At 48.7% G+C, this 26335-nt stretch overlaps 1 protein-coding gene across 6 annotated transcripts in view; it reads left to right on the top strand.

Moving 5' to 3' along the window:
- The window catches only part of LOC148317857 (zinc finger MIZ domain-containing protein 1-like), a 45809-nt gene extending 19478 nt beyond the window's left edge, over nucleotides 1-26331 (top strand). For 2 of the 6 annotated variants that reach the window (XM_088284363.1, XM_088284364.1), the window contains 21 exons: nucleotides 925-1025; nucleotides 12876-12994; nucleotides 13221-13334; nucleotides 13641-13746; nucleotides 18648-18783; nucleotides 19124-19238; nucleotides 19318-19535; nucleotides 19620-19821; nucleotides 19898-20419; nucleotides 20522-20599; nucleotides 20677-20845; nucleotides 20918-21059; nucleotides 21173-21383; nucleotides 21479-21584; nucleotides 21714-21877; nucleotides 21947-22014; nucleotides 22083-22151; nucleotides 22272-22513; nucleotides 22590-22747; nucleotides 23125-23400; nucleotides 23845-26331. In XM_088284363.1, the coding sequence (XP_088140489.1) occupies nucleotides 12926-12994; nucleotides 13221-13334; nucleotides 13641-13746; nucleotides 18648-18783; nucleotides 19124-19238; nucleotides 19318-19535; nucleotides 19620-19821; nucleotides 19898-20419; nucleotides 20522-20599; nucleotides 20677-20845; nucleotides 20918-21059; nucleotides 21173-21383; nucleotides 21479-21584; nucleotides 21714-21877; nucleotides 21947-22014; nucleotides 22083-22151; nucleotides 22272-22513; nucleotides 22590-22747; nucleotides 23125-23400; nucleotides 23845-23952 (3273 nt within the window). In that variant the 5' untranslated portion in view covers nucleotides 925-1025; nucleotides 12876-12925 and the 3' untranslated portion in view covers nucleotides 23953-26331. Of the gene's footprint in view, nucleotides 1-924; nucleotides 1026-12875; nucleotides 12995-13220; nucleotides 13335-13640; nucleotides 13747-14519; nucleotides 15540-15586; nucleotides 16057-17539; nucleotides 17576-18647; nucleotides 18784-19123; nucleotides 19245-19317; nucleotides 19536-19619; nucleotides 19822-19897; nucleotides 20420-20521; nucleotides 20600-20676; nucleotides 20846-20917; nucleotides 21060-21172; nucleotides 21384-21478; nucleotides 21585-21713; nucleotides 21878-21946; nucleotides 22015-22082; nucleotides 22152-22271; nucleotides 22514-22589; nucleotides 22748-23124; nucleotides 23401-23844 lie in introns of those variants that run through there. The other 4 variants (XM_088284365.1, XM_088284366.1, XM_088284367.1 and 1 more) reach the window with 4 other exon arrangements.
- Nucleotides 26332-26335: the final 4 nt, after the last annotated feature.

The following is a 26335-nucleotide window of genomic DNA, read 5'->3' as shown; positions in this document are numbered from 1 at the left end:
TTAATTCGCTAACAAGCGCGTGTATTTGGCATATGCGGCTTGCCAGCAGCCAGCCGTTCAATTACTGCTTGCGGTTTGCCACTGCCAATCATCGCGTCCGCGCCGCTCGCCGTCTTCTTTTGCTTAAACAAATCAATTCTCGTGCCGTTGAGCTTTTTCCATGCCGTGTTATTATAAACTGTTTGCTGCTCGGGGTGCATTGATTTTTTATTTTTTTTTCTTTCTCTCCCTCCTCCCCCTCCGCTCGCCCGGCAAACGCTGTTGATGAATAGCACCGAGATATCTGGGGGGAGTCTGGTTTTAAAAAGCAGCCGTCCGTCCTGTGCAGCAAGCCAGACTCATTGAGCCCAGTGACCCCACTCAACTTTCTTTTTCAACATGGGGGGAGGACAAAACAAACAACCCCCAAAAAAACGTGCCACAATCATAATAATAAAAAGTGTTCGACACGGGCGAGTTGTGCTGTTTTTTTTTTTTTTTTTGTCGTCCTGATATTTGCCGCGTTTAGCCTCGTCCTGTCAAGCCCAACCTTGAGACGCGGTGAGCCGCTTGGATGGAATTTTTTGTAGGCTTTGCCGTCCGAGGTGAGATTCTGAAATGGGTGTAGAAAGGAAAATGCAATCGACATGTATTTGTAACTGCCGGGTTTCGTCGCACAAATGTTGGGGCGAGTTTCAATGCAAACGCCGAATATGTAATCAACGTCCTTTTTGTTGTTTGTTTGCGACTTTGTTTTCTTGTCATGTCCTGAGCTTTTGCCTGCATCGTCTTTCTTTTCTCGCGACGTTCAGGCTGCCTTCTTGCTTTTAAATCTGCAACTGTAAGATTTGAGAAATGGATGCTCCACTTTTTTGCTGACATTTTTGGCCTTGGAGGAGGTAGTTTTGCTTGAACTTTGAACTCTTTTGTTTTTCTTGTCCATAGGAGCAGACGACTCGGAGGTGCTGGGGTGTTTCTCCTGCTGCTGTGTGGATGGGCGGGGGGCGTCCTCCGAGCTGAAGAGCCGAGGATTAACGTCAACAAAGGTGAGTTGTTTTTTTTCTTTATTTTTTTTGTGCATCCTGGCGAGGCGTCTTGAGTGTATTCTGTGTTTGCTACTGTGTCTGCTCGCTGTCAAAACAAAGTCATTTTGTTGTATTGTCTTGTTGCTGGTCAGAAGTTCTTTTGGCCCCAAATGTTTTGCTTTGTTTTTCACATTAAATACGCTTTGAGCAATAATAATCAGCAGCTGATTGCGATTAGCTTGACAGGAGCTAACATTGAAGTTAATGTTGAAAGCTAATGTTTCTAATTAGCCTCCGAATTGTAACCTTGTGCGCAAGGTTGTCAGCTTAATGTTGAAGCTCGTCTATGTTCGTGTAGAGTTTCGAAGCTAACGTTAGTGTTAATGTGAATGTTCAGAACATGACGGGCAACGTTGGAAGCTCACGACGGCACTTGTTGTACGCTAGAAGCTAACTTCAGAATCTAACGCGAACATCAAAGATCTGATATTTCAAATACGTTTCAAAGAGGTTTGTGATTTGTTGTCTAGCTAGCTAGCTAGCGCAACCATTGCCTTTTTCCTGGGTTCAGTTTTTGTCAACGTTTTTACTCGGATTAGCCTTGAGATGAACTTGGTAGAATAACTGTTTGTTGATTTTGAATAAACTGTGCGGATGTTTGCGATTATAGTAGCTAGCAAACGCGATGTTGACTTGGCTGCTCATTAATTAGCTTTTATTTGGGGATACGTTTCTAGAAACGTTTCAGTTGAGTTCACCTCAAGAAATGAATAAATATGTTGACGATTAATCAAATTGGGTTTTGCCTAGCTCATAACCGCAAAACCCAATTTGACATGACTTGAAAGTGGAGGGTTAAATGTTGAAAGAAATGTAAAAAATGTTGCGTGTTATTGGAATTGCTTCGTCCACGATTTCGTCCTCCAATGGCAGCGATGGCTTCCTGTATTAAGAATTGGGGCATCCAGAGCGGCGTTAATCTTGATGGCTGCTGAGAAATAATTCACTTGTGCTGACAAACATCTGCCGGAGCGGGATAAACCAAAGCGATTATTGAGCAAAATGTGGTGCAAAGTCGTTTAGGCGCTGCGTCGTCCACCACCTTGTTTCTCTTGTGACGAGCGCGATGGGCCGCTCGTGTCATTCCCGCTCTTGCAACACGTCAGTTGCGCGACACGCGTGCTTGCTACGAAGGTTTGCTACATTTTTGGGTCTTAGGATGCGAGGAGCCGATTAAAAAAAAACAAACAAAAAACAAGCGCATTTATCTCAAGATTGGCCTCCAATTTTCAAACCTCTGTAGCTTTTTAAAAAGAGAACTTCAAGATTGGATGTTTCAGCACAAAAAACAAGGTGGCGTAAAAAAAAAAAAAAAAAACCTGTTCCATTTCGAGGCAACAGTTTTTTTTTTAATGACTATTAATGGAATGATATGCAAATGAGCCAGATGATATTTTTCTCTTATATGAGTCTCAATCTCCATTTCCTTTCCGTGGGAAGTTGCCACTGTGGAATATTTCCAAAAGTCAATTTGAACTTCCCATGAAGATTTATTGGAGGTTTTGCATCCGCTCGCTGTTCGTCCCTTCTGCATTTTCAACTTTCGAGTTTTTGGTTGCGCATGACTTTTTCCGTTATTCCTGATTTTTATTTTTTTTTTTCCTGTGCTCTGCGAGCACCCCTCGCCAACATCGGTGACGTCTGAAGCGTCGCAGGCTGTTTGTCGACGGCAGCCGTGTGTCCGCCTCGTGAATAATTGCTTTCCTCTGTGAAATGTGAGGGACAAGGAAAATGTGGGGGGAGGGACGCGAGTTAAAAATCCGCTTCCTGTCAGTGGTCTCTCTCTCTCGCTTTCTTTGCTGTTCTGGTGAGATCTGGAAGTGATAAGTTTGAGAGGCCTCTGGTAAGCGAACAGGAAGGATAAAGGCTCCGGCTGGCCTTGGCGCCCCCCACCCCATGCCCCCCCTTCCCTCTCCGCACACATGTCCACCTCGGCTGCACAAACAAAAGCAGCGGGGCCTGCCACCATACTTGAGGTTGCAAAACATCCAACGCTGCCTGTTATTGTTGCGACGAGGGTTTTCCACTCCAAGGGTGATCGCAGAAAGTCAAGTCAAGTGAAAGTCCTTCGCCGGCTGTCAGTCAGCGGCAAGGATCAAAAGCGGACTGCTAACATGTTCGAGAACATGACCTGTGACACCTGGGAAAAAAAACAAAACAATGATGTGTGTCTTCCCACAATCTTGTGAGGCTCTCCCATTGAGGGAGGAGCTGCGGGTCGAGGTCAGTGAACACCGCCAGTCGGAGCCATCGCGGCGCTGTTTTGCCAGCGTTGTCAGTTGCAAATTGGCGAGGGATTTGTAAAATAATTCGATCCCACTTAGTCAATGTCGTATAGTGTTGGAGTCAGGCAGAAGCCTTGCATCGTTTGTCCACTAGGTGGCTCTCAGGCCAGCGGACTAACGTGGAAATTGGCATGACAGCAAATGCGCAAAAATGACAAGAACACGGGCGGGCACCTTTTGTTTTTTTTTGTCTGTCGAGTTGAGTCAGCTAGACGTCTTGTTCAGGAGCAACGGCGGGCGATCCATCCACGGATAAGTCGTCAATTTCCCGCCGGCGCTGGGCAAATGAATCAATGGTGTAAGGCTAACGCGCTTTGAGAACACTTGGCATTGCGACGCTATTGGCTTCGGCGAGCCGCGTCCCGCTGCGCTCGTTTCCTTTGAATTACGCTGGCATTAACAAGCCTGCCGTCTGTTGAACGCCGTTGTGAAATGGCGGCATCGCTTTGCTCTCATTAAGCGGCCGACTTGTTGTCGATAAACGTGAACAAGACTGATTTGGGATTTGCTCTCTTGGGCAGAAACCAAACGCGGGATTCGTTAAGACCACATTTTTCGAGTCCCTTTCTACCGAGTCGGTGCACCCTAGAAAAGCGTCAAAACGAACAACCATAAATATTGGGACATGAACGCAAATGCCTTTTTGAATCTTTTTCGTGGATTTGAAATGAAATGTGCTTGAACTGTAGTCGTTTCGAGCCAAAATGAAACAACAAGACGCCAACTCGACATTTGAGAAAATGTCTTTGAGGTTTGGTTCTTCGTCCGTCCCTTTAAAAGTGGTTACTCGGTCATGCGATCCTCTCGACAACTATCGCTCGATTTATCCTCCTCACCCGCACGTTCCGCTGGATTTATTTTGATCGTCTTGAAGGAAATGGAAAAAAAAAATAATTGCTGATGGCTTTCATCATCGTTTTAAGTTAAAATTAGAACTTTTTCTGGTCATCTTTTTCGCATGAAACGACTTTCAGCAAATTCTAACTCGATACTTCTAATTGTGGAGTCGTTTTTGTCGACCGGCACATTTTTATTCTTGGGAAACTCAGGTTGTCGCTCTCTTTGCTCTCAAATTGAAAAAATTGTGCAGCTAATCCATGCGATCGGTGTGGAAATCGGTATTGGCCGTATCGCTTAAAATGACAACTTTCTTGCTGTTAATGTTTTCTCAGAGTATAAAAAAAGCCATTGTGAGTGGTCGGCGGGATGCCTCGGCAATTAGGCCATGAATTGCGTTGATCGTTTTTTTTTTTTTTTTAATGGAATGAAAAGGTGGCTTTTGATGGCTAAAGAGCCGTCAGAAGGTGACGTCCTCTTGACTTCATTAGCGCTCGGCTTGCTCCCGTTATGCAAAGAGGCCCCCGTTGCTTGAAAGATTCATGGCTCCTTGCTGCGCCCTTTTTTGCCGCCTCCCCCGAGGACGCTCGCTCAAACGCGCACTCCCGTCCACGGCGGTCTCCCGATGGATCCTGAGCAAAATCCCGATTTCTTGCTGTCACATTTGGAATGTGTCCACTTGCCCGCTCCGAGACAGAATCCATTTTGGACCCCATGTGTGGTCATCTGACATATCGAGAAAAATGAACTCGGCATGTACTCGTGGCTGCAAACCATCGCGATGCTCGCGAAAGCTTCCTCGCCTTTTGTGGGCCGCTCGTGTGAGCCAGCGGGTCACATGCGGCGGGCCGAGCCTCCGCCTTGAGCGAGCGCATGGATGGCAGCTGACTGCCCCGCTTCTCAGGCAGCGCCGCTTTTGTCTAGTGCAAGGCGCCACGAGTCCGCCATCGTCTCATTGCCAATCTTGTTTGCCGTCTTTGTTGCCGCTCGTGTTGGCAAGACGCTCTTTCGTATTTTCGTACTTTTGGATCGCCATCTTTGCTTACTCGTCATCAGAGCTGGGCACTTGACCCTTTTTTGCCAGTCAGTCCCCAGCCACTCTGCGGCCGCGATCTCGTCGTTGGCTCCGACCTTGTTCCGTTTTCGACATACGTTGCTGAAAACGTCCAAACGCCGTTGTCCTGAATTTTTTTTTTTTAACCAATTCCTGATTTTGGATTGTTATTTGTGTAATTGCAATTGATGAAAGGGAAATGCAGGCTACAGGTTCGACTTGCAACCACTCCCCACCTCACTTTTTAATGTCCAACCTTCTGCTTTTTTGCTCTCATGCCCAACGAGCGTGAGCACAAAGCTCCCATTGAATGCAATAAAGTAAAAACGCTGGACTGGTGACGGCCCATTTTTGTGGTCACAGCATCAGCCTGACCTTTTTTTTTGTGTGTAATATTGTAAAAGAAGGGAACATTCATCTTCAAGCACAAAACTAGAAGAATGGCAGCTTGATAGAAACTTTTTGAAACAACATAACGTCATGAACAAGACTTAGTTTGTCACAATTTCACGCAAAGGTGCGGTAATATTTGTCGTTTTTGCTCGAGGGTCAAAAATATGTGGCCGAGAGTGTCGTCACACTCTACAGACGACTTGGAGCAAGACGCCAAAGACAACGAAATTCATCGTCCAAATTCTATGACAAGGAATAATTTCTTCTGTTCAATAATTTTTTTCAAGTTTTGCCAAAACAGCTCAGCGCTCGCCCGGCGCCGAACGTGCCCAACGCGGCGACGCCTCCGCTTTTTAGTGCGGGTGAAGATGCGAGTCGTACTCGTCTCAGACGCGACATGAGCGCCAGCGTTGACATTTGCGCCGCTCCAAATGTTCTTATCGGCCGGCCGGCCGGCCTCGGAGCAAACTCGCAAACAATCTGGCCTGTGTGTGCGTTTGCAGTCACATGGGCTGGACGCCTGTCCCGCGATTTCCTGACGCTCCATCCACAAACGCACGCCCCTCGTTCCGGAATATCGGCTCGGTGGAGAACACATTGCGGCTTTGTGTCGTGTTTGCGTTCCATGTCACACCAAATACGGCAAAGTTGCTATTCCTTCCTCAAAACGATGGCCGTAGAACCCCAAATTGTGCTTTGCTTTTCCTCTCCAGCATCGATGAAGCCTTGAAATTGCATCAGAAGCTGCTCAAGACAAGATTGTGATTTGATTTGGAGGATCTTCAAAAGTGTGTGAGGCTTGAATGACGTCGGGTCGCCGCTCAGCAAACCCGCCTTTTCTGCCACGGCTCATCCTGTGACAATTTCAGCGTTTGGAAACGGACCGGGCGCGCACGCACGCCGCACGATTCTAATTCAGACTCTCTGTGGGGGACGGAGGTCAAGCCAAAGACTTGATTTGCTCTCATATTTAATCCACATTTGTGGTTTCTGTAAATAGCCCACTCTGCGTTAAGAACCAACATGACCTCACCAACCATCACTAACAAAAAAAAGCTGCTGCTGCCGCCGTCGCTTGCTCGGCTCCATCCAGGTCGGATCAACAACAGGTGCGAGTGAGTCATGAAAAGTCTCCAGTCTTGACCTTTCAAGTTCATCAGCAGTAGGACAAAAAAAGGAGAAAACAAATAGCAACTTTGGCACTAGCTTTTTTTTTTTTGGGGGGGGGGGGTCACCTCAAGGTATTTTATTCTATGTCAATTTTCAAAGGACATGTAAATACTGACATGACGGCAATTCGACGGGTCGCACGCGTTGGCGCCAAATCACTGAACGAGACCAAGCGCGTCGTTTGCGGAGTTTGTTGCTCATGTCATGAATTTATTGTAATCACAATCCGCATTAGAGCGTTTTCATTCCAATATTCAGGAGCAGGCGTAATAAACATTCATCCAAACTCCTCCTTCTCATTCGCCCGCTTTTGGCTGCGTGTTGGGGGGGGGCAGTCTTACCAAACAGACGGCGCAGCTCCTTTGCATAGCATTTAAGCACGCGGCTGAGGGAGCTTTATTAGGCCCCCCCAATGATGGCTGGTCCAACATGGGGGGGGGGCAGTCTGTTGATAACAATCAGTTTTATTAGCGAATCAAAAATGCTCTTTTGTCACACGATAATTATTCATTTTAGTTTTTTGGTCAATTGAACTCGTACACAAACAGATTTGTTTTGCATCATGCTATTTTGGAAGGGGGGGGCTGGGGGGGCGACTTATGGAGCAGGTCTTAATTAATTAGCCGCTAAGCCGGAACACATGGGACGGCGTGCACAAAACACATTAAACACGCAAACACCACCGGCCAAATGACATTTGATATGTTGTGTGCGTGTTATATATATATATATATATATATATATATATATATATATATAACACGCACACACACAGAGCAGATGATTCTGATTTGAGGATGAACATGAAAAGAAATTCCTGTTTTCCTGAAATTTCAGCCGCGCCTCAAAAGGCTACGCGGCGTTAACGAAAGTTGAGAAGCCGTGCGGTATCTTTCGGTCATCTTTCTTTGCCCCAAAAGGAAATGGCTAATTTCCTGAACTTGATTCCCCGTTTGGTCATCACCAAGAAGAACATCTGAGCGAGCGCATGTCGGAAGAATTCTGTGCATAATGCGGCCTCAAAGTTTTTTTTTTTCTTTTTAACGTTTTGCAGGTGGCACCTTGCAGAGGACAGGAAATGAAAAGTTTTGCAGGCTGGAGCGCCAAAGCGCTTTATTTGCCGAATAACGGCTGGTGAGAGCGCTCGAAGGAATGCGCCACTTTTTTTTTCCCGGTCAGGGAGAGCCACGGTGTCGCTTTCTCCGGCCTCGGCGTGGAAAGTCGTGACCTCGAGCTCGGGGTCACGACGACCCCTCCTCGCCTCTCGGCTGACCTGCGTTCACCTCCGACGCCGCTTTGTTGACAAGCGGCTAGCGCGTGTCGCGTCCTCCATTCATTAGTTGAACAAATGAAATATTGGCACTTGGATGACTTGAAACGAAAACAAGATGTACTTCACGTGCACATTTTCAGCTTTGATTTGAGGGCATTTCCAGGTCAAGGTGTCGGAGCATTTTGGAAGTCCGAGTCGGACAGAGCAAGACAACAAGCGAGGCGGGCACACAGGAAAAGCCCGGTGACAGTGGTGCCTTTTTTTTTTTTTTTTTCCTTGCCGACAAGCCATTGTGCCCGCGGCTGAACGTTGACTCTGTGATTCAGCCGGGCAGGAAGTGCTCGCTGCACTTTTCCCATCCTTGGCCTCTGCCAAGCAGGCCTGAGCAGAACAATCCGGCTCCTGTGACTGCGACCGGGGGAAGGAGGGGCATGGAGGAAGGGGGGAAGTCGGGAGGGTTCTATTGAGAGAGCTGAGAGAGAAGTGGTCCAATTCTGCAAGGGTAACATCAGGCTCCTGCGTTACGCAAGCGTTCCTTTTTTTTTTCCCCCTCAAGCTTTTGATCCAGATTGCAGGAGGCACGGCAACGATGCCGCTCCCTCTCACGCCAAACGAGGCGCTTTCCGTTTTTTCAAGCTTGCCCTCACCTGGCACGCGTCGGCAAGCCTGAAAAGTGGCCAGCTGCGGCGCAAATAAAGACGCGGCGCACGAACGCCGCCGCCTCCTCGGAAATCAGACGCCGCATCTTTTTGCTAAATGATCCAGGAAATTGTCGGCGCTCACGCAGGTGTTGCCATGCTAATCGTTCCCGGTGGCGCCATCCCAGCGAAACAATCAAGTCATTAGCGTGTTAGGAGAAGAAAAGAAAGCGCAACACCGACCGCTTTCCTCGTCGACGCAAATTGAGTAAAAAGGCCTTCGTGGCCCTTCATGCGTGTGAAAAAGTTTTGTTTCTATTCGCTCGGTGGTTTGCTTCTCAGTCTGTCCCTTTGGAAGTGGCTCCTCATTCTGCTAGCTTCTTTTTTTTTTATTTTTTTTTTTCAAGCAACTCAATAAATACTAAGTCAATTATCTGATCAAATGCAATCCATCCATCAATCAAAACAACGTTTTTATCTTGCTTTTCAAGTTCTGCCACATGCAAGCATTGCACGCAAACATTCTAAAACGCTTTCATGAAAACTGTCAGGATGGTTTTAAAAAGTTTGCCGTTTTATTTTTAAATCTTTTTTTTTCTTCTTCTGATATGCAACAAATTGATTGGGTTCAGTTAACTTTTGTTCAAAGCGCTCCTTTGTCTCTTCATACACTATATTGATTATTGCGCAATAGTTGGCAAAGGTGCGACAAAGTTGTTAGTAAGTCTTGAACTTCCAGTTTGAAGCCGTGGCAAAAATGGAGCAAGTCTAAATTTCAAACAAAAGGGAGTTCAGTGTTGATCCGTGCGTTTTTGTGTCCCGAAAGCGAGATGAGCGTTAATTAAAAGCAAGCACTCAAGGAAAATGAAAAGGCATTAACGCGGCTTTGTTGTCGTGACATAATATGAACGTGTTTGCGCACGTGCTTGTTGCAGTCGGCAGCCGCTAATGAGATTAGCCGCACAATGGCCAGACGGGCTCATGGCCCATCGCCACATCCAGCATCTTTTCAGACATTTCATGGCGCCACAATGAAAACAAAAATTGGTCATCATTGCAACGTAAAGCTCCATTTTTTTTTTTTCTTCATGAAATTCTGATTCAGAAACAAAAGCTGCATTTTGTCCAAAATTGTGCTAAATTCTTTCTAAGCTGCCTTTTGCTTGACTACTACGTACTGTAGTGCAATGTCCACGCGTTCCTTGAACGCCTCGCTATCTCCTTTTTCTCTTTGACGGCATCCAGAAAGCTTCCTTCTGCCATGCGGCTGCAAGAAACCACGTGGCACGTTTGCGAGCGCTCAAGGGGCTCTTATTGCTTCATTTGACAGCAGAAATTGTACACGCTCGCTGCAACAAGCAAAGCACGCATGACCCCCCCCACTTATGGTCCTCGCATGCTCTATGAATTTGATGCGCTGTATGATTACATTAAATGCAATGCACTTTTGTGTGATGGGCTTCAACGACTCGCGTGTTCGTGATTGGGAATTTTTGCATTTCCATCAATCGTTAAGTGTTGGCTTGCGATTCTGACACGAAACATGTACTTTATATTTGAAGGAAAATGCATGCTAGTATTAATTTTGAATGCAGGTTGAGTGATGCTGTGGCCCAAGAAATAAAATACACAATGCCATTGATGTTTTGTGACGCGTGCAAATATTATTCGCGTCCAAACGGGCTCGCCATCCTCGATTATTGCGATTTTGATTGTTTGGGCCAGGCCTGGTGAGTGACGTGGGCGTCGGTGAAGGACAGTGCTGTTGGTCTGTTGTGAGCTCAGATTTGCCGTTCTGCACGTTGTGCGCTTGTGCTGGTGCTCGCCTTGGCCACCTGGGGGCAGTATAAGACGAGTGGACGGGTATTATAAACTGCACCCGGAGGATAAGTGAACGTTTAAAATACAGCCACCCCAGGCATGTTTTTATAACTTTTACAGTACTTTAAAACTAAATCTTTAAAACATTTATTTGGGATTGTATAAATAAAAAGACGGGAAATGACGTGAAGAGATTTCTCAGCTCGTCTCTTTGCAGTGGATTAAGAAAGACGATTGTGAGTTTTCTGTGTGTCCTGTACGTGTTGCCCATGCTGTGAGAGCAACAAGACGATTTTACGCCTCTTAACCTCCAAATAAGACCCCTCTAATAACACCCCCCCTCCTCGACGCCCCCCCCAAGCCTACCCTTAATGTTATTTTTTTCTTTTTTGGGGGGAGTGAGCCTCTCACGACGTGGAAGTGGGGCTCCGAAGCCTCCTCAGTTGCATGTGTTGTCATTGACCAATTAGGAGAGAGACATCAAACAATTGCTCCCCCTCCCGCCTCTTCTTTTGAATTGAGCCGGATAACCGACAGACCCCCCCTCCCCCTCCTGCTACCCAGCTGCTGCTAGGATGAGACCACTCAGCAAAGTTGTGAAATGAGGGGACGTTGTACCTTTGAGTCGTTGCGCGGCAATTTGAGGAAAAAAAAAAAGTCAGGCTGCATATTGCACGCATGACACGACTCTTGTGGCATTTTGCTGTCATTGCACCGTTTTATTAATAAGTTGGAATATTGTTTACTACGAATGAACTTGGCTTCTTTTATTTCATTGCGGTGTGCTTGCGTCTTCTCACGTCAGTTGTCGGACACATTTTTTTGGGGGGGACCAAATCTTCCCGTTTGAACTCACTTTGCATCATTGGGCGGCGTTGGGTTGCATTGGGTTGTTTGCTTCCCTTGTACGGTGGCTCATCTGTTTCTGACACCAACTACCAGCCCCACTCCCCACCCACACACACACACACACCAGCAGGCGATTTGACCCTCACCCTTCAGCCCTTTGCGATTAGTGTGAGGGCTGGAAGCAAATTAAAAGAGTAGCTGTTTTCCCCAACTCCCCCCCCCCCCCCTTCCCCTCTATTTGAGATGGCATGGGGGAGGAGGGGCTTTGTGAAGCATGAGGTTGGGGTGGGGTGGGGGTGTGGGTCGACTATGCTCTCTTTGCTTTTCCAATCATACTGCAGATGCGCCTGATGGTCCAACAATCTCTTGTGTGCTTCTGAACGTATGGGGCTCCCGCAGGAATTTCAGGAGGCTTTTGCCTATGGGGGCGATCAGTGAAGTGTGTGCGTGCGCGTGAGGCCGCCCTCACTCACATATTGCCACTGCACACCAACCACATGAAAAAAAAGACGCACTCCCAGGCCTGTTAAGGAGCAGCGTGGGGGTGTGTGAGTGTGCATAACCCGGGAGGGGGCTGGGGGTGGTCCGGGCTCATATTATCCTCTGTGCCAGCTCTGGACGGAGCCTGCTGGGGGATTAGGCCACATTCTGTGAGGCAACAATGGAAGTCATCCACATTTCCATCCTCTTTTTGCTGCTCTCAACAAATGTGGCCTTGTCTCCCAAGTAGGCACCTGGACCAGGACCACATCCCCCCGCCCCCCTCTCCCAACAAAAGTCTTGGCTAAACGACCCCCGCTCCACTCGCCACACAAACTTCTCCTGGCCTTCCTCTCCCAATGTTAACTTCATTGAAGAGTTCAAACTCGGGGCTGCGGGCCCATTTGAGGCAAAAGCCCGTTTGAAGAGCTCATCGGTCAGGAGGCTGCCATGCAGAACCCCAACCCTGTAAACCCCCCCCCCCCCAATGTTAGCATCGTTGGGCTTGCAATTTTTGATTCTCTTAAAGGGGAGGTGTCACCCCATCCCTTAAACGAGCTCAATTAGCAACCACATGAATGCATGCATGACCTAGAAGCAATGTAGCGGTGCCTCCAATAACTCACCGCAGGGTGAGGCGCGAAACAAGGCAGAGAGCGAAGCCAAGCGAAGGGCAGAGGGAGGCGCTCATCAACAAGCTCAAGGTCGCGGCGGCAGCGGCGGGCGACAGGCGACAATTTGTGGAGCTTGTAAAAAGGCTTCCAGCGACATCGTCACCACCTCGGCCACCATTTGGAAGGACCGCCAGGCCTGGGGAGGGTGAGAGGGAGACACCTGCTGGCCGCAGAGCAGCATGACCAGGCAGGCCTATAAAAAGTGCACCGCCAATCATCAAGGCAATTTTTAAAAAAAGAAAAAGAAATAAAAGCAATCGTCACATTTTAGGAAAATAAATTAGGGCTACCAAAACAACTCCACAATTGTGTGTGTGTGTGTGTGTGTGTTTCTCAGTTTAATGGGTGACAGGTAGAACGCCAGGAGGCCATCGGGGGACCATCGACATGAACGCCATCCCGTCCATGGACAGGCACATCCAGCAGACCAATGACCGGCTGCAGTGTATCAAACAGGTCGGACAACCGGCGCAAGACTTTGTTTCGGGGCGAGCGAATGAGTTTTTATTTTTCAGGCAAAACCACAACCAAAAATCTTTTTGCTGCTCTAGTGAAGAAGACGGCACAAAAAAAGCGTTTGACTTTTTTTTTTGTTTTTTTCAAATCTTTCTTTTAACAGCTCAATTGATTTCCTTTGCCAAAGTCGAATTTCCATTTTTTGGTCTCTTTTTCTCCCGCACAGCACTTACAAAATCCATCCAATTTCCAAACGGCGGCGACAGAGTTGTTGGACTGGTGCGGCGACCCGCGAGCCTTCCAGCGGCCCTTTGAGCAAAGCCTGATGAGCTGTCTAACGGTCAGTCCACATCTTACATCATCAACGATCCCGGAGATGCAACTGACTCGAATTTGTCTTATTGGCGTGGTGGCCATTGGGAAGTCTTGGAAAATGTGGTCATTTTCCCCAAACGGCTCATGTATTTCCGGGACAGTCGAACGTGACGGTCATTGCGCTCACGCAGCACCAAATAACTTTTGGCCCTGTGACGTCCGTCGTAGGCAAACTCGCCCGCCCCCAAAGTTTCAATCTGGATTTTGTGTACTTGAACAAAGTTGAATGTTCCAAAAGCACAAGCAAGTGACGTTCTCCCGCCCGGTTCAGGTGGTGAGCCGCGTGGCGGCGCAGCAAGGCTTCGACTTGGACCTGGGCTACCGACTGCTGGCCGTGTGCGCCGCCAACCGGGACAAGTTCACGCCAAAGTCGGCAGGTAAGGACCGGAGCTCTTTTTTTTTTTTGCCTTCTACCTTTAGCGCCATTCCAAAAAGCGCCACCGCCATCTTCATCAGCAATGAAAATCAAAAAAGAAAAAAGTGGCCATTTAAAAAAAAAAAAAAGATGTCTGTTAAGTGAATCGGATTTCAGGTGTCGTTTGAAGCTTCCTGTTGCATTTTTGTTGCCTCATCAAAATGGCTCGACAAACGCTTGAGTGCAAAAATCAATGCTTTATTTTGGAAACGCTCGTTTAGGCCGTCCGCTGATGCCTGCCTGTGCAGAACTCACGGCAATAAATGGGGATCTTGGAAAAAGTTGATTTTATCCGCAACAAAGCGAGCGTTTGTTTTTTTTTTTCTTTCTGTATCTGCGTGTCGTACTTGAAGCGTAATTGCTTTTTTACTGTTGAATGGGGCTGCGCTTGACAAGAGCAGAAAAGGCCGCCATGTCATTTGGTGAGTTGAACAACTGATAGCTTGAATGGATGCACTCTGGGGAAGCGAGTGAGGGGGGGTAGGGGCGACCCACAATGCACCGGGGCAAGCGGCAGAGAAGGGTGGGCGGGGGGGATGGGTGCCAGCAGTGACCTCTTTGTGTGCAAGATTAGCCGCTTGTATTAATCTGTGATTAGGTGGGGGGGGGGGCATCAAAGTGAGGGGGGGGGCGTTGATCACAATCATTGGATCATCATCATCATCATCATCATCATCATCACGCTGTATGTGGTGTCGCCCAAAATCTTTGGCCAATGGTGCCGTCCCGATTGTTTGCGCCTCAACAGGCTCTTGGAATTTCTGCCTTCCAAAGAGTGAAAGGGCAAGAGGGGGGGGGACGGCACGGGGGCTAGACAAGCTTCTCAGCGAGGTAGTTGGTCGGACATGGGCTGGTTTGTCTTTGTAGCTTGTTTTCTTTCTTTCTTTTTCTTTTTTAACAAGTCGGCCAGCTCGCTCAATGCTCACATAACGGCCTAACGGAATTGCGACAGAAATTGAGTTCAAAAAGGCTTCGGGCTCGCATTACGAACGTCACGTCTGAGTCGTTCGCATTTTGACGTCAATTTCAGTCGACAGCAGACAGCAATGGAAGCGCCCCCCCCTGAGAGAGATTAAAACGGTTATTCATCCAAACAAGATTTTGTTTTGACCCGTGCGGGCGCATCCGAAAAATGATTGCAACGAAAATGTGTCTCTTAAGACGACGTGGTGACTATGCGCCTGATATTTGATGCCACGCGTGCTTGCTGTGTCCATGTTGCTTGGGGTCCTTTTTTTTTTGTGTCATTATTTATCTAAGCTTGATGATTACTAATTGGCCCCTCCCCTTCCCACCGGGCAGCCACGGCAACACTAAGCCGCCTCCTCCTCATTTAATTACGATTGTGATGCAATAAGTAGAACTATGATCTTTTTTTTCCTGCTAAATGTTTTCATTTTTTTAAGTGAATCCAACTTGGGGGGTGATTGTGACAAAAGTGGAGCAAGGCCAAGGCGCAGACAGTTTAGCACACGAGGCCCCGCCCCCTCCCTTTGCAAGTTTGAAATGTGAGCTGCCTGCGTTTTTTTTTTTTTGTTCCCCCTCTTTCTTTTCTCCTTCTTCCCCTCCCCGCCTCTTCTCTCCTCTCGCCTGCCTTCCTGCCGGCGAGGCGGCTCCGCTGCTGCTGCTGCTGCTGCTGCTGCTGGTGCTGGTGGAGTGAGTGCGTGTTTGTGCGCGGGCGAGCGGGGATGTGTGTATTGCGAAAGCGTGCAATGGATCACGAGACAGAAAAAAGGAAGCCGCATCAATCTTGAGGTGAGGAGATAAGCCTTCTCTTGACTCTCTTTCGCTCGCCTTCTTCTTGCTCGTCTTGCAGTCGCCTTCAATCATTTGTCGCCTCCTCCGCTCGGACTACAAACATGGCTCCTCCGTGCTGCGCCTCCTGCTAGCTTGTTCTCCCTCAAGGGGGGGCGGGGTTTGTGTGCACGTCAGCCGCTGGCCGACCAGGCAACGGCTCCATCTGTGATTGGCGTTGCTATCTTCTTTTCTTTTTTTTCTTTTTACAAGCCAGCCATGAATAATTGATGCGCATTGTGCAGGCAGTCGGCCGACACGGCGGGAGGAGGTGTTTCCCGAGACGCTCGGTGCTGTGCGGGGGGGGCGACGGGGCTTTTTGAGGCACAATGTTACGGAAGCTTCTTGAAATGAGCGGCCGGCTTCACCGGGCCACACGCCGTCGCCTTTTGTTGCTCGCCGGAGGAAGGCACCGTTTGTCAGGTTACGACGTCGCTTAAAAGCCACCTTGGCTGTCCGCTGCGCACGTGCGCTTAAGGTGACGCCAATCAAGGCTTCCTTCATTTTCGGGAAGTTCAACATGCATCATTTATCTTCCTTTCAGGAAAGCGCAATATCCATTTGTCGACTTGAAGAAATGTCGCATCAACAGTTTGTCTCGTCTTTTGGATAGTTGAGCAGGAATATTTTTGGGAAATGTTACCACCTGCACTCTGTCCTGTTTCTAAATGATGCAACCTGCATCATTGTAGTTTTTTTTTCCCAAAAAGTGCATCATGATTTTTTTTTGGGGGGGGGGAATGTAGTTTTGGCAAAGTGCGACGTGCGTCTCGGTTTCATGGCCTTGGTGATCTTCTCTGACCTTCTTGAGGTGCCGTTTTGCAGCTCTTGGCGCGTTATCGCTCAGCCCACAGATACCGCCGGCGCCGAGGCCGTGGGGGAATTCCCACCTTTTGCTTGCGCACTTCCCCGGCGACTTCGATGGGAATTGGAGCACCACGTAAAATTCCAAAATGTGTCGTTTGCTGTCCTCTTTTCACATTTGCCTCATTGTTGGGGCAAAACTTGGAAGGTCAATGACTCACTTTCAAGTAAAAGCAGCAAAGTTAATTTCTTGCCAAGGCAATTCTGCATTTCTGAGCGCAAAGATGAGGAAATGGGCGGCACGGTGGCCGACCGGTTAGCACGATGGCCTCACAGTGAGAGACGGCATCGGGCGTGGGTTCGATCCCGGCTCCGGCCATCCTGTGCGGAGTTTGCATGTTCTCCCCGTGCTTGTGTGGGTTTCCTCCGGGTGCTCCGGTTTCCTCCCACATTCCAAAAACATGCATGGCAGGCCGATTGAACACTCGAAATTGCCCCTCGGTATGAGTGTGAGTGCGGATGGTTGTTCGTCTCTGTGTGCCCTGCAATTGGCTGGCAACCAGTTCAGGGTGTGACCCCGCCTTCTGCCCAAAGATAGCTGGGATAGGCTCCAACACCCCGCGCGACCCGCGTGAGGACAAGCGGTACAGATGATGGATGGATGGGAAGATGAGGAAATGACGGCGCTATAATTGTTTTATCGACTCGCTACCAATGCTCGGTTAGCCGTTAACAAAAAGACGTCGTTTCGCTCCATTTGCCGGTACTCAAGGAATCCAATCATGATTGAAGCCACTGCTGGTTTTTTTTTGTTTGTTTTGGGTTTTTTTTGCTCGAGTGCGTCGTCTGTCTAAACAAAGCAAATCACACCCCGTAAAAAAAAAAAAAAAACACACACACTGGTCAGAACAGGAATTGATTAGGGAATTTGCTGAATTTTACTTGCCGTCAAATGTTGAAAAATAAAAAAAAGTTCAAAACTCACCTTTTTGAGCTGTAATTGTGATGGCACAATACTTTGCCAGTGCAATCTTTTTGCTTGCTTAAGTCAAGGTAGTGCGGCGTGCAAAGTACATGCACAGTGTGTGTGTGTGTGTGTGCGCGTGTGTGCACGTGCATGCGCCGCTCAGTAAAAATGTAAAATTTGAACCCTACAGAAACCAACTGCTGCAGGAGGTGTCAGTCCGACTCAGGTACTACTTGTGTGTCCCAGCGCAAGAAGCCGCCTTCCTCCTCATCGTCATGGTCATGGTCATGGTCATCCGTAACCGTGTGGCTGCGTGATTTTGTTGTGCTTTTATTGCTTTGGGATGATTTGGCTGCCGTGTGGAGCATGTGACACACGGCATGTTGCGGGTCCAAAGCCTTTGCCTGCTTCATGTTTCATCGCGAGCCTTGAAAAGATTTGGCGCTCATCGGGTCGTTCAGCTGCACCTCATATTTTGACCCGCCACTCTATTTATTGACACGGATGTGGAGCAGGCCAAAAAAATGTTCTCCTTTGCATTTCGGTCAATGACGTTTTCATAAAGTGCCATTTTCCTTCATTTCAAAGATTTTTGTTCGAATGTAGAAAGTCGTTGGTTCCAGATGTGGCGCCCTCGCACATATGGCGCGTTCTAATGAGCCGGCGGGGGGGGGGGGCCTGAAACCGAGCCCTTCAGTCTTTGACACCCCCCCCCCACAAATCCAGCAGCGATGACCCCGAGTGCGCCTTTTAGCAGCGGCGTGTCAACATTGTCGGTACACAGCCAAGACGCGTTTGTCAACGTAACGTGCGAGAGCGTAGAGGTGCAAGTTATTGGTGTTTGCGAGTGACGAGCGGGAGTGAATTGTGATGTTTCGTGCTGGCGGAGGGCCAAGCCGGTGAGTGGCCATGAAAACGTTCCTTCCCAAGAGGGTCACGTCAGTGCCAAAGTCCTAAAAGCACATCTCCCGTTAGGAGCTTTTTGTGGACTGGACAAACCACAAGGTGGTCTTTTTTTCTTTTTCTTTTTTTGGTGAGAGTTCTTTCCTTCCCAACAAGTAAACAAGTAAAGGCGCTCTTGGTTTTATGGTGGAGCTCATTTCTTTGTTGTGGCTGTTCTGGCATCATTTGGAATATGTCAAACTAAATAATGCAGAAATATCCGAAAGAAAATGAAAACGAAAAGCTGGTTTCTCTTCTCCACTCCATGACTCACAGCGTTGACATTTCGAGCCACAAAGCATCCGAAACCAAAAGGCGTGATCCGCTTCTTCGGCTTCCTTCTATTGTCTCGGCAGCTCTTCTGTCGTCGTGGTGCGAAGAACTGGGCCGCCTCCTCCTGCTGCGTCACCAAAAGAACCGCCAGAACGAGCCCCCGGGAAAAGTGCCCATGCAGCCCCCCATGAGCGCCATGAAGCCCGGCCTCTCGCACGGGTCAGTCTCCTGAAACCACTCTCGCAATGATCATACGTACAGGTCAGAGGTCAGAGGGCTCCTTGACCTGGTCCTCGAGGGCGCCTATCCAGCGTGTAGAGATGTCTCCCTCCTCCGACACAACGAGCAGGTTCGTTGTCATAATTGTTGGAGGAGGGAGACATCGGAACGCTGCCGGCCAGGCGCCCTCGAGGACACGGGTGGCTTAAACAAACTTGCGCTCACGAAAGAAGGTGAAGTGATCCATCTCCGTTTGTCGACATTTTCCAGTCTCAGACGATGACGGCACACGTGCTTTGCAGTCCCGCGGAAATGACAAAACAATTTGATTTCCCCGCAGAGATGGATCTTTTCCCTACGACTCGGTTCCCTGGCAACAGAACACCAATCAGCCTCCGGGTTCTCTGTCGGTGGTGACCACCGTCTGGGGCGTCACCAACACGTCGCAGAGCCAGGTGACAGTTGAGTTCTCGGCCGATTCGCCGGCAAGCGGTGGTGAGCGCCGCCCCTTTAAGTCTGTCCGTCTGGCTGCAGGTTTTGGGGAACCCGATGAGCAACAGCAACAATCCCATGAACCCGGGCGGCAACCCGATGGCTTCGGGGATGTCTGCCAACAATCCTGGGATGAACCCCGCTCACTTCAGCGGCCCTCAGCAGCAGTTCCCCAGCAAAGGCAACGCCAACCAGGCCTACGTGCAGCAGGGCGTGTACGGGCGGCCCAACTACGCTGGCGGAGGGGGCTTCGGTGGCAAGTAAGCGGGCCGCGGCTCAAGTTTATTTCCCAGTCGAAACGTGTTGCGGTGTTCTTCATCTGCTGCCTTCGCTTTCCTTTCAAGCTACCCCGGGGGCCCCAACGCGGGGCCCGGAGGCATGGGCATGCCACCGCACTCGCGTCCTCCGTCGGACTTCACGCAGCCCGCGGCGGCGGCCGCCGCCGCCGCCGTCGCCGCCGCCGCCGCCACGGCAACCGCCACCGCTACCGCCACTGTCGCCGCCCTGCAGGAGACTCAGAACAAGGACATGACCCAATACGGACCAGTAAGCCCCAACGCTGGAACAAAACATCTGACGCCTCGGACTCAGACGCAGATGGATCCTGGTTTTGTTTTTCCAGATGAGTTCCTCTTTCCAGATGGGACCGAACCAGGCCTACAACAGCCAGTTCATCAACCAGCCGGGACCACGCGGACCCCCGTCTCTCTCCGGGAACATGAATGCAGCCAACATGAGCGGCCCCCCAATGCCCAGGGGCCAAAACATGGGGCCCTTTGGGGGCCACGGCCAAAGGATGCCGCAGCAAGGCTACGCCGGCCCCCGACCTCAAGGCATGTCCATGCCGGGCATGAAGAGGCCCTACCCAGGAGATGTGAGTGCACATGACGGCCATTTTTTTTTTCCCCTAACTTTTCCTGTCCCATTGCTCACTGTTGAATGTCTTTGGAAACGCCAGCCCAGCTACGGCGGGCAGCAGTATGGCCCAAACAACCAGTTCCCCGGCCAGCAGGGCCAGTACCCGACAGCCAACGCTTCCCGGCCGCTGCCGTCCAGCAACTACGCCGGCGGGCAACGAATGCCGGGGCAGCAGCTGCAGTCTCCGTATCCGCCGCCCAGTGGCCCCATGGGCCAGTATTATAAAGTAAGCCAAAATGGATGCCCCCATTCGGGGGGGGGGGTCGTGTGGACTGACTGCTGGGGAAATATTCTAATCTGGTGGCTTCCATTCTTTTACTCGCAACAGCAAGAGCCGCCTTTTAACAGCCAAACCACCAACTTTTCGGGGAGCGGTTATCAGTACAGTCAGGGTAATCTGAACGGGGTAAGTCCGCACCATCGCGGCCAACTTTGGTGATTGTGGCTCAGTTTGAAATATTCTCTTTTTTTTTTTTCATGCAGCCACCCCGAGCGATGGGCAACTACCCCCACTCGCCGGTCCCGGGCAACCCCACCCCTCCAATGACCCCGGGAAGCAACATCCCTCCGTATTTGTCGCCCAGTCCGGATGTGAAGCCGCCGTTTCCTCCCGACATCAAGCCAAATCTCACTGCGCTTCCGCCACCGCCCGGTTCGTAACCGTCTCATTTTTGTGGCGAGAAACTTGACAACCGTTTTGTGAGCGCCCCTCGTCTTTTTCTAGCCAACCACAACGAGGAGCTGCGCCTCACCTTCCCAGTACGGGACGGCGTGGTCTTGGAGCCTTTCCGGCTCGAGCACAACTTGGCAGTCAGCAATCACGTCTTCCACTTACGACCGTCGGTGCACCAGACGCTTATGTGGAGGTAAAACCACAAGACAAGAACTTGAGTGGTGAACCTCGGCCGTTTTCCAGCATTCCCGCTTATCTTGACTCGGGGTCTTGCGAGCGAATCCAAAGTTGCGCTCCCCTTTCCAGGTCGGACCTCGAGCTGCAGTTTAAGTGCTACCATCACGAGGACCGGCAAATGAACACCAATTGGCCGGCGTCGGTGCAGGTCAGCGTCAACGCGACGCCGCTCACTATCGAGCGCGGCGACAACAAGACCTCGCACAAGCCTTTGCACCTCAAGCACGTCTGCCAACCGGGCAGGAACACGATCCAGATCACCGTCACCGCCTGCTGCTGTGTGAGTGCGACGCTCGCCAAGTTGGGGTCGGGGGAAGAAAATAAAAAAATAAATAAATCGGAAAAGGTGGCTCACGTTCGCGCTTCCTCCTGCAGTCGCACTTGTTTGTGCTCCAGTTGGTGCATCGGCCGTCGGTGCGCTCCGTCCTTCAAGGTTTACTGAAGAAGCGCCTCCTACCCGCTGAGCATTGCATCACCAAAGGTGACGCCCACAAAGTTGATGGACTTGGTGTTTTGTTTTTTTGGGGGGGTGTAGTGGGAACAAAAATAGGACTTGGAAGATGAGAACAAAAACAAATTGTTTGGGTTTTTTTTAAACGTCACCCCAAAGTCAAGAGGAACTTCAGCAGCGTGGCATCGTCGTCGTCGGGCAACGCCGGCCTGAACGGCGAGGACGGCGTGGAGCAGACGGCCATCAAGGTGTCGCTCAAGTGTCCCATCACCTTCCGGCGAATCCAACTGCCGGCCCGAGGCCACGACTGCAAGCACGTGCAGGTATGTCAACGGCAAGCGCCACAAAAAAAAAATAAAAAATAAATCTAACGTGGTGGGGATTTGTTGCAGTGTTTCGACTTGGAATCGTATCTGCAGCTGAACTGCGAGCGTGGCACGTGGCGATGTCCTGTGTGCAAGTACGTTTAGACGTGTGGGAAAAAAACAAAACAAAACAAGCGTGACATTTCCTTTTTTTCCTCCTCAGTAAAACGGCGTTGTTAGAAGGACTGGAGGTGGACCAGTACATGTGGGGCATCTTGAACGCCATTCAAAAGTACGTTTTCACAATCAGGGATTATTTTGCATGGTGCTAATTTATATCAACCATACCGTAACGTGCCGTAAAAAGGCGTCCGTTTGTATTTGAAACGGTTTGTGTGTTTGCGTCGCGCAGCTCCGAGTTGGAGGAGGTGACGATCGACCCGACGTGCAGCTGGCGGCCGGTGGCCATCAAGTCGGAGCTCCACATCAAAGAGGACCCGGACGCCCCTCTGGCCAAGCGCTTCAAGACCATGAGCCCCAGCCAGATGATCATGCCCAACGTGACCGACATGATCGCCCAGCTGGGCCCCGGCCCGTCGCCGTCGCCATTCCCTTCGCAGCAAGCCGCCAACAACGGCGAATACGCCACGCAAGGTAGTCGCCGACCGAAAGAAAGCGAACGCCGCCTCGAAAGTCGGCTGACGTGGCGGCCTGGCGCTCTCTCTCCTAGGCAACAGTTACCATGGCAACTTTGAGTTCCCGCACGGAGCGCCGGGCGCAACGTCCGTCAACGACTTCATGCACGGGCCGCAACTGTCGCACCCGCCCGACATGCCCAACAGCCTGATGAGCGCCGACAAGCCTCTTTCCCACGCCGTGCCCGACTCTGTGAGTTGAGTTTTGCCCTTAGTCTCTTCTTGGATAACGTTGACCAGAACCTTGTCGCTATTGCGTTTTGCCACAGTCTCCGTTTCACTGCTCTCGCGCTCCTCTGGTTTAACATTTCTTCTTCCGGTGGCTAAATCGATGGCTGTTCACTTTGGCCTCAATCTCCCCTTGAATAAAATGTGTCTCCTTCATGCGGAGAGTCGAAAAGTCTCGAGAGAAGAGTCTCATTCTGCACGACGGCTGTCAACATACAAATAAAGTTGGATTGTATTGCGCCCTGGCCCTTAGTCTCCTTTTGGATAGAGTATGTCTTCTTAGAGTGGGAAGAATGATGATGGTTGTCCTCCGTTTTTAGAAGCGCCTCCCTCTTTTTGCAGATATCTCACCCTTCCGTCAACGAGCCGTCGCATGGCACGTTGCAACAAAACATGCACGGCTCGCCGCATCCGGTTGGCCAGTCGGGACAGCAGCAGCAGCTCCACCACGGCGGTCCGCGGCCCCCCTCGCGGCCCCCGCCGCTGCCTCCTCCTCCTTCTCAGCAGCAGCAGCAGCAGCCCGGTCCAAACAGCCACTCCCACGGCGACCTGAACTTCAACACCTCCAGCAGTTTGGACAGCCAAGCCGGCTCGGACATGCCCGAACCTTCTTTAGACGTGAGTACCAATCGCACGCGCAACCCGTCGACTTCGAAGGCCACGGATGAACGCGTGTGTTAGATTTGGTGGGCGTGGTCATTCCCTGTGTGGGCGTGGCTAAGGCAGTAGATGGATAGTGAGGGAATCATTTTGGACATGAGAGACTTTCTTGTGCATGTTTTTGCAGTTGATGAGGCTCCATGAAAATCCACAATTCTCATGCTTAATGTTAGCACAGCGAGCTTTAAAGTCAAAAGGCTGAAAGTTTTCAAATAGGCGGATGTGTCAATTTTGCGCATCCATTTATCCCCGTCCTGTGGATCCAAACAGCCGAACTTTATTTGGGGCTAATCAGTGGCTGTTCAAATGTTGGGAGCGGCTAAGAGGGTGTGTACACTTTTGCAAGCTTGTAATCTCCATTGTGCCTTTTGTCTTTGTCTCCTCCTCCTTCTGTTGCCGCAGCTTCTTCCAGAGTTGGCCAACCCGGACGAGCTGTTGTCCTACTTGGACCCCCCGGACCTCCCCAGCAATAGCAACGATGACCTCTTGTCGCTCTTTGAAAACAACTGAGCAGAAAAACAAACAAAAAAAAAAGCTCCATATTTGACAAACACAACAAAGATGCACTCCCCTTCTCTTCTTCCTCTTGTAGAGTTTTGCTTCAGAAAGGACGTTCAAAATAAAAAGAAACGACTTGTCGGGAGGCAACTTGAACCGAACCGTGCAGCTATTTTTGACTCGTCCACTTTGTAGCATTTGCAATCGTCGTCGTCTTCGGAGATGGACACACACATCGTTTTAAAAGCACATCAGTCATTTTTCCCTTCCAAATTCCAAATATCCAAAAGGTAAAGCGCTGACGATACCTCCCGGAAAGCATTCGCAGCTTTTCAGTTGTTCTTTTTTTTCCCCCCACCTCAGTTTTTCAGGTGTTCTCTTCATTTCAGATGGCCGTAAAGACCAAGACTTGATGATTTCATACTTGGGGGCGGAATCACTTTTTATAGTATTGAATTGCATCTAAACTGAATCTAAAAAGTGCTTGTTTCTTCTCTCCGTCAGCCTTTGACACAATGTGCAAAGTGTGCCGAGTTAACTCATAACGTGATTTTTTTTTTTTTTTTTAATTTGGGGAGACACTCACTTGCAAGCGACTTCACTGAAATTGGGTGACTGGATGTTTGTTTGTTGTTGCCGCCTAATAGAAGCATTTTGGGAAAGTGCTCACCAAAGTTGGAAGGGCGGGAATGAAGTGCGTGCGTGCGTGTGCTAAAGGCTGAAGTGAAGGGGATCCCTGACAAGGTGGCTGGGAAAGTCCGTATTTGTGCCACCTTTGCTCTTGTGCGTCTGTTTGCCGCAGAAGAGTTCTGTTCGAGTATGCAAATGTTTTATTTTCTAACAAATGCTATCATGAGTGTAAATATCATTGTGAATATTTTTCTATCATGCCGATAATGAAACGAAACACAAAGGAAAAAAAAATAGTTTGTCTCTCATTAACCACGCGTGGCCGCCCAAAATGTCCTGTTAATTTTGTTAATTCTTTATTTGTATTTTTTTTTAGCAAACACAGAAGCCTGTCAGAGATACCAAACTATTTTTCCTTTCTTTTTTATTTGTTGGTCTTCGGTGTCAATCCAAAATGTTGTCACTACAGTGATATGCGGGGGAGGGGGGAGATGTTTGTGGTCATCTAAATGTCCTCATCGTTTTATTTACTTTGTGCTGTGGAGAAATCCGATGTCCCTCACTGTAGCTTGTCTCTTTAATTATTGGTTTCATAAAATGTCTGGGTCGCCTATGTTTTTTTTTTTTTTTGGTTGTTTGTTTTTTAATGTATTTTGCTTTTTTTTTCTTCTCCAATTTTTTTTTACATTTTTTTAATTAATCTGTCATTCTAGAAATTCAATATGTCACTGTAGTCTGTTTTGTTTTTAATTATTATTATTACCATTTTTGTTGCAATATAAAATTTCCATCCTGTTTTTCTGGGGTAATTTATTTTTGTAGTTACACTTTTTTTTGTTTTACGTGCTTGCTGGTTTTCAATGTAAAGTGAATATCATTGTTGTTCATACGCTGGTATTTTAAAGAGCATATTTAAAAAAAATTCATGTTATTGTTTATATTGTTTGACAAAAAAACCCTCTTTTTTAAATATATCCATTTCACCATCAGTCTTTTTTTGTAATTTATTTTTTTACTTTTGTTTTTTAATTCATCTGTAAGGCTAGAAAACAATTGTCTCGCACTGTAGCCTCTTTTAAGATGTCATTTAAATCACTTCTTCCAGTTCAGCACACTGACAAAAAATGACAATACACTGCCACATCTTTTGATTTTGTGTTGAAGAATTCATGTTTATTTCTTGCCTTCAGACGAGCCACTTACGTGTCTTCTGCAATCTGTAGATGCACAATCACATGAAAAGATCTTGTTTTAAAAGATAAATAAATAACAAAAAAAATGAAGCGTGAAAGTCCTGGAAATAATGTCCAGGGCAAAGCGAGGTCACGTGTCCTAAGGATGTCTGTATATATGTAAATGAATATAGAGACATGTGAACAGAAATGTATTCATACATCCCTGGGAATGTGCATTGTGTCCTCCAAATAATAAAAAAAAAGCTTGCAACCCCTCTACTGGAAGTGGAAAATTGTTAGTTTGATTCCCCCTACCTCGCATCTCCCGGCTTGGGACTGTCCGTGTTTTATTAAATGTTCGTGTCTGTCGCTTGTATACTAAAGGAAAAAAAGAAAAGTGGTCCATAAGATTGGAAATAAATCCAGATTTTTTAAATATCATGGACAAGCCACAGTCTGTGTTTGTACATTCAATTATGTACGATCATTTCATACTGATCAGAATTTTTTTTTAGTCTTGCGGATCTGTATGTAGTTAGATAATGTGATGCTCATATTTATCTAATAAATGTGTATTCAGATCATACCCA

Source organism: Idiotropiscis lumnitzeri, chromosome 20, assembly GCF_059441095.1.
Source record: "Idiotropiscis lumnitzeri isolate Australia: NSW breed Sydney's pygmy pipehorse chromosome 20, RoL_Ilum_1.0, whole genome shotgun sequence".
Taxonomy (NCBI): Eukaryota; Metazoa; Chordata; class Actinopteri; order Syngnathiformes; family Syngnathidae; genus Idiotropiscis; species Idiotropiscis lumnitzeri.
Note: the sequence above shows the minus strand (reverse complement) of the source record. Positions and strands in the feature narration are given on the sequence as shown.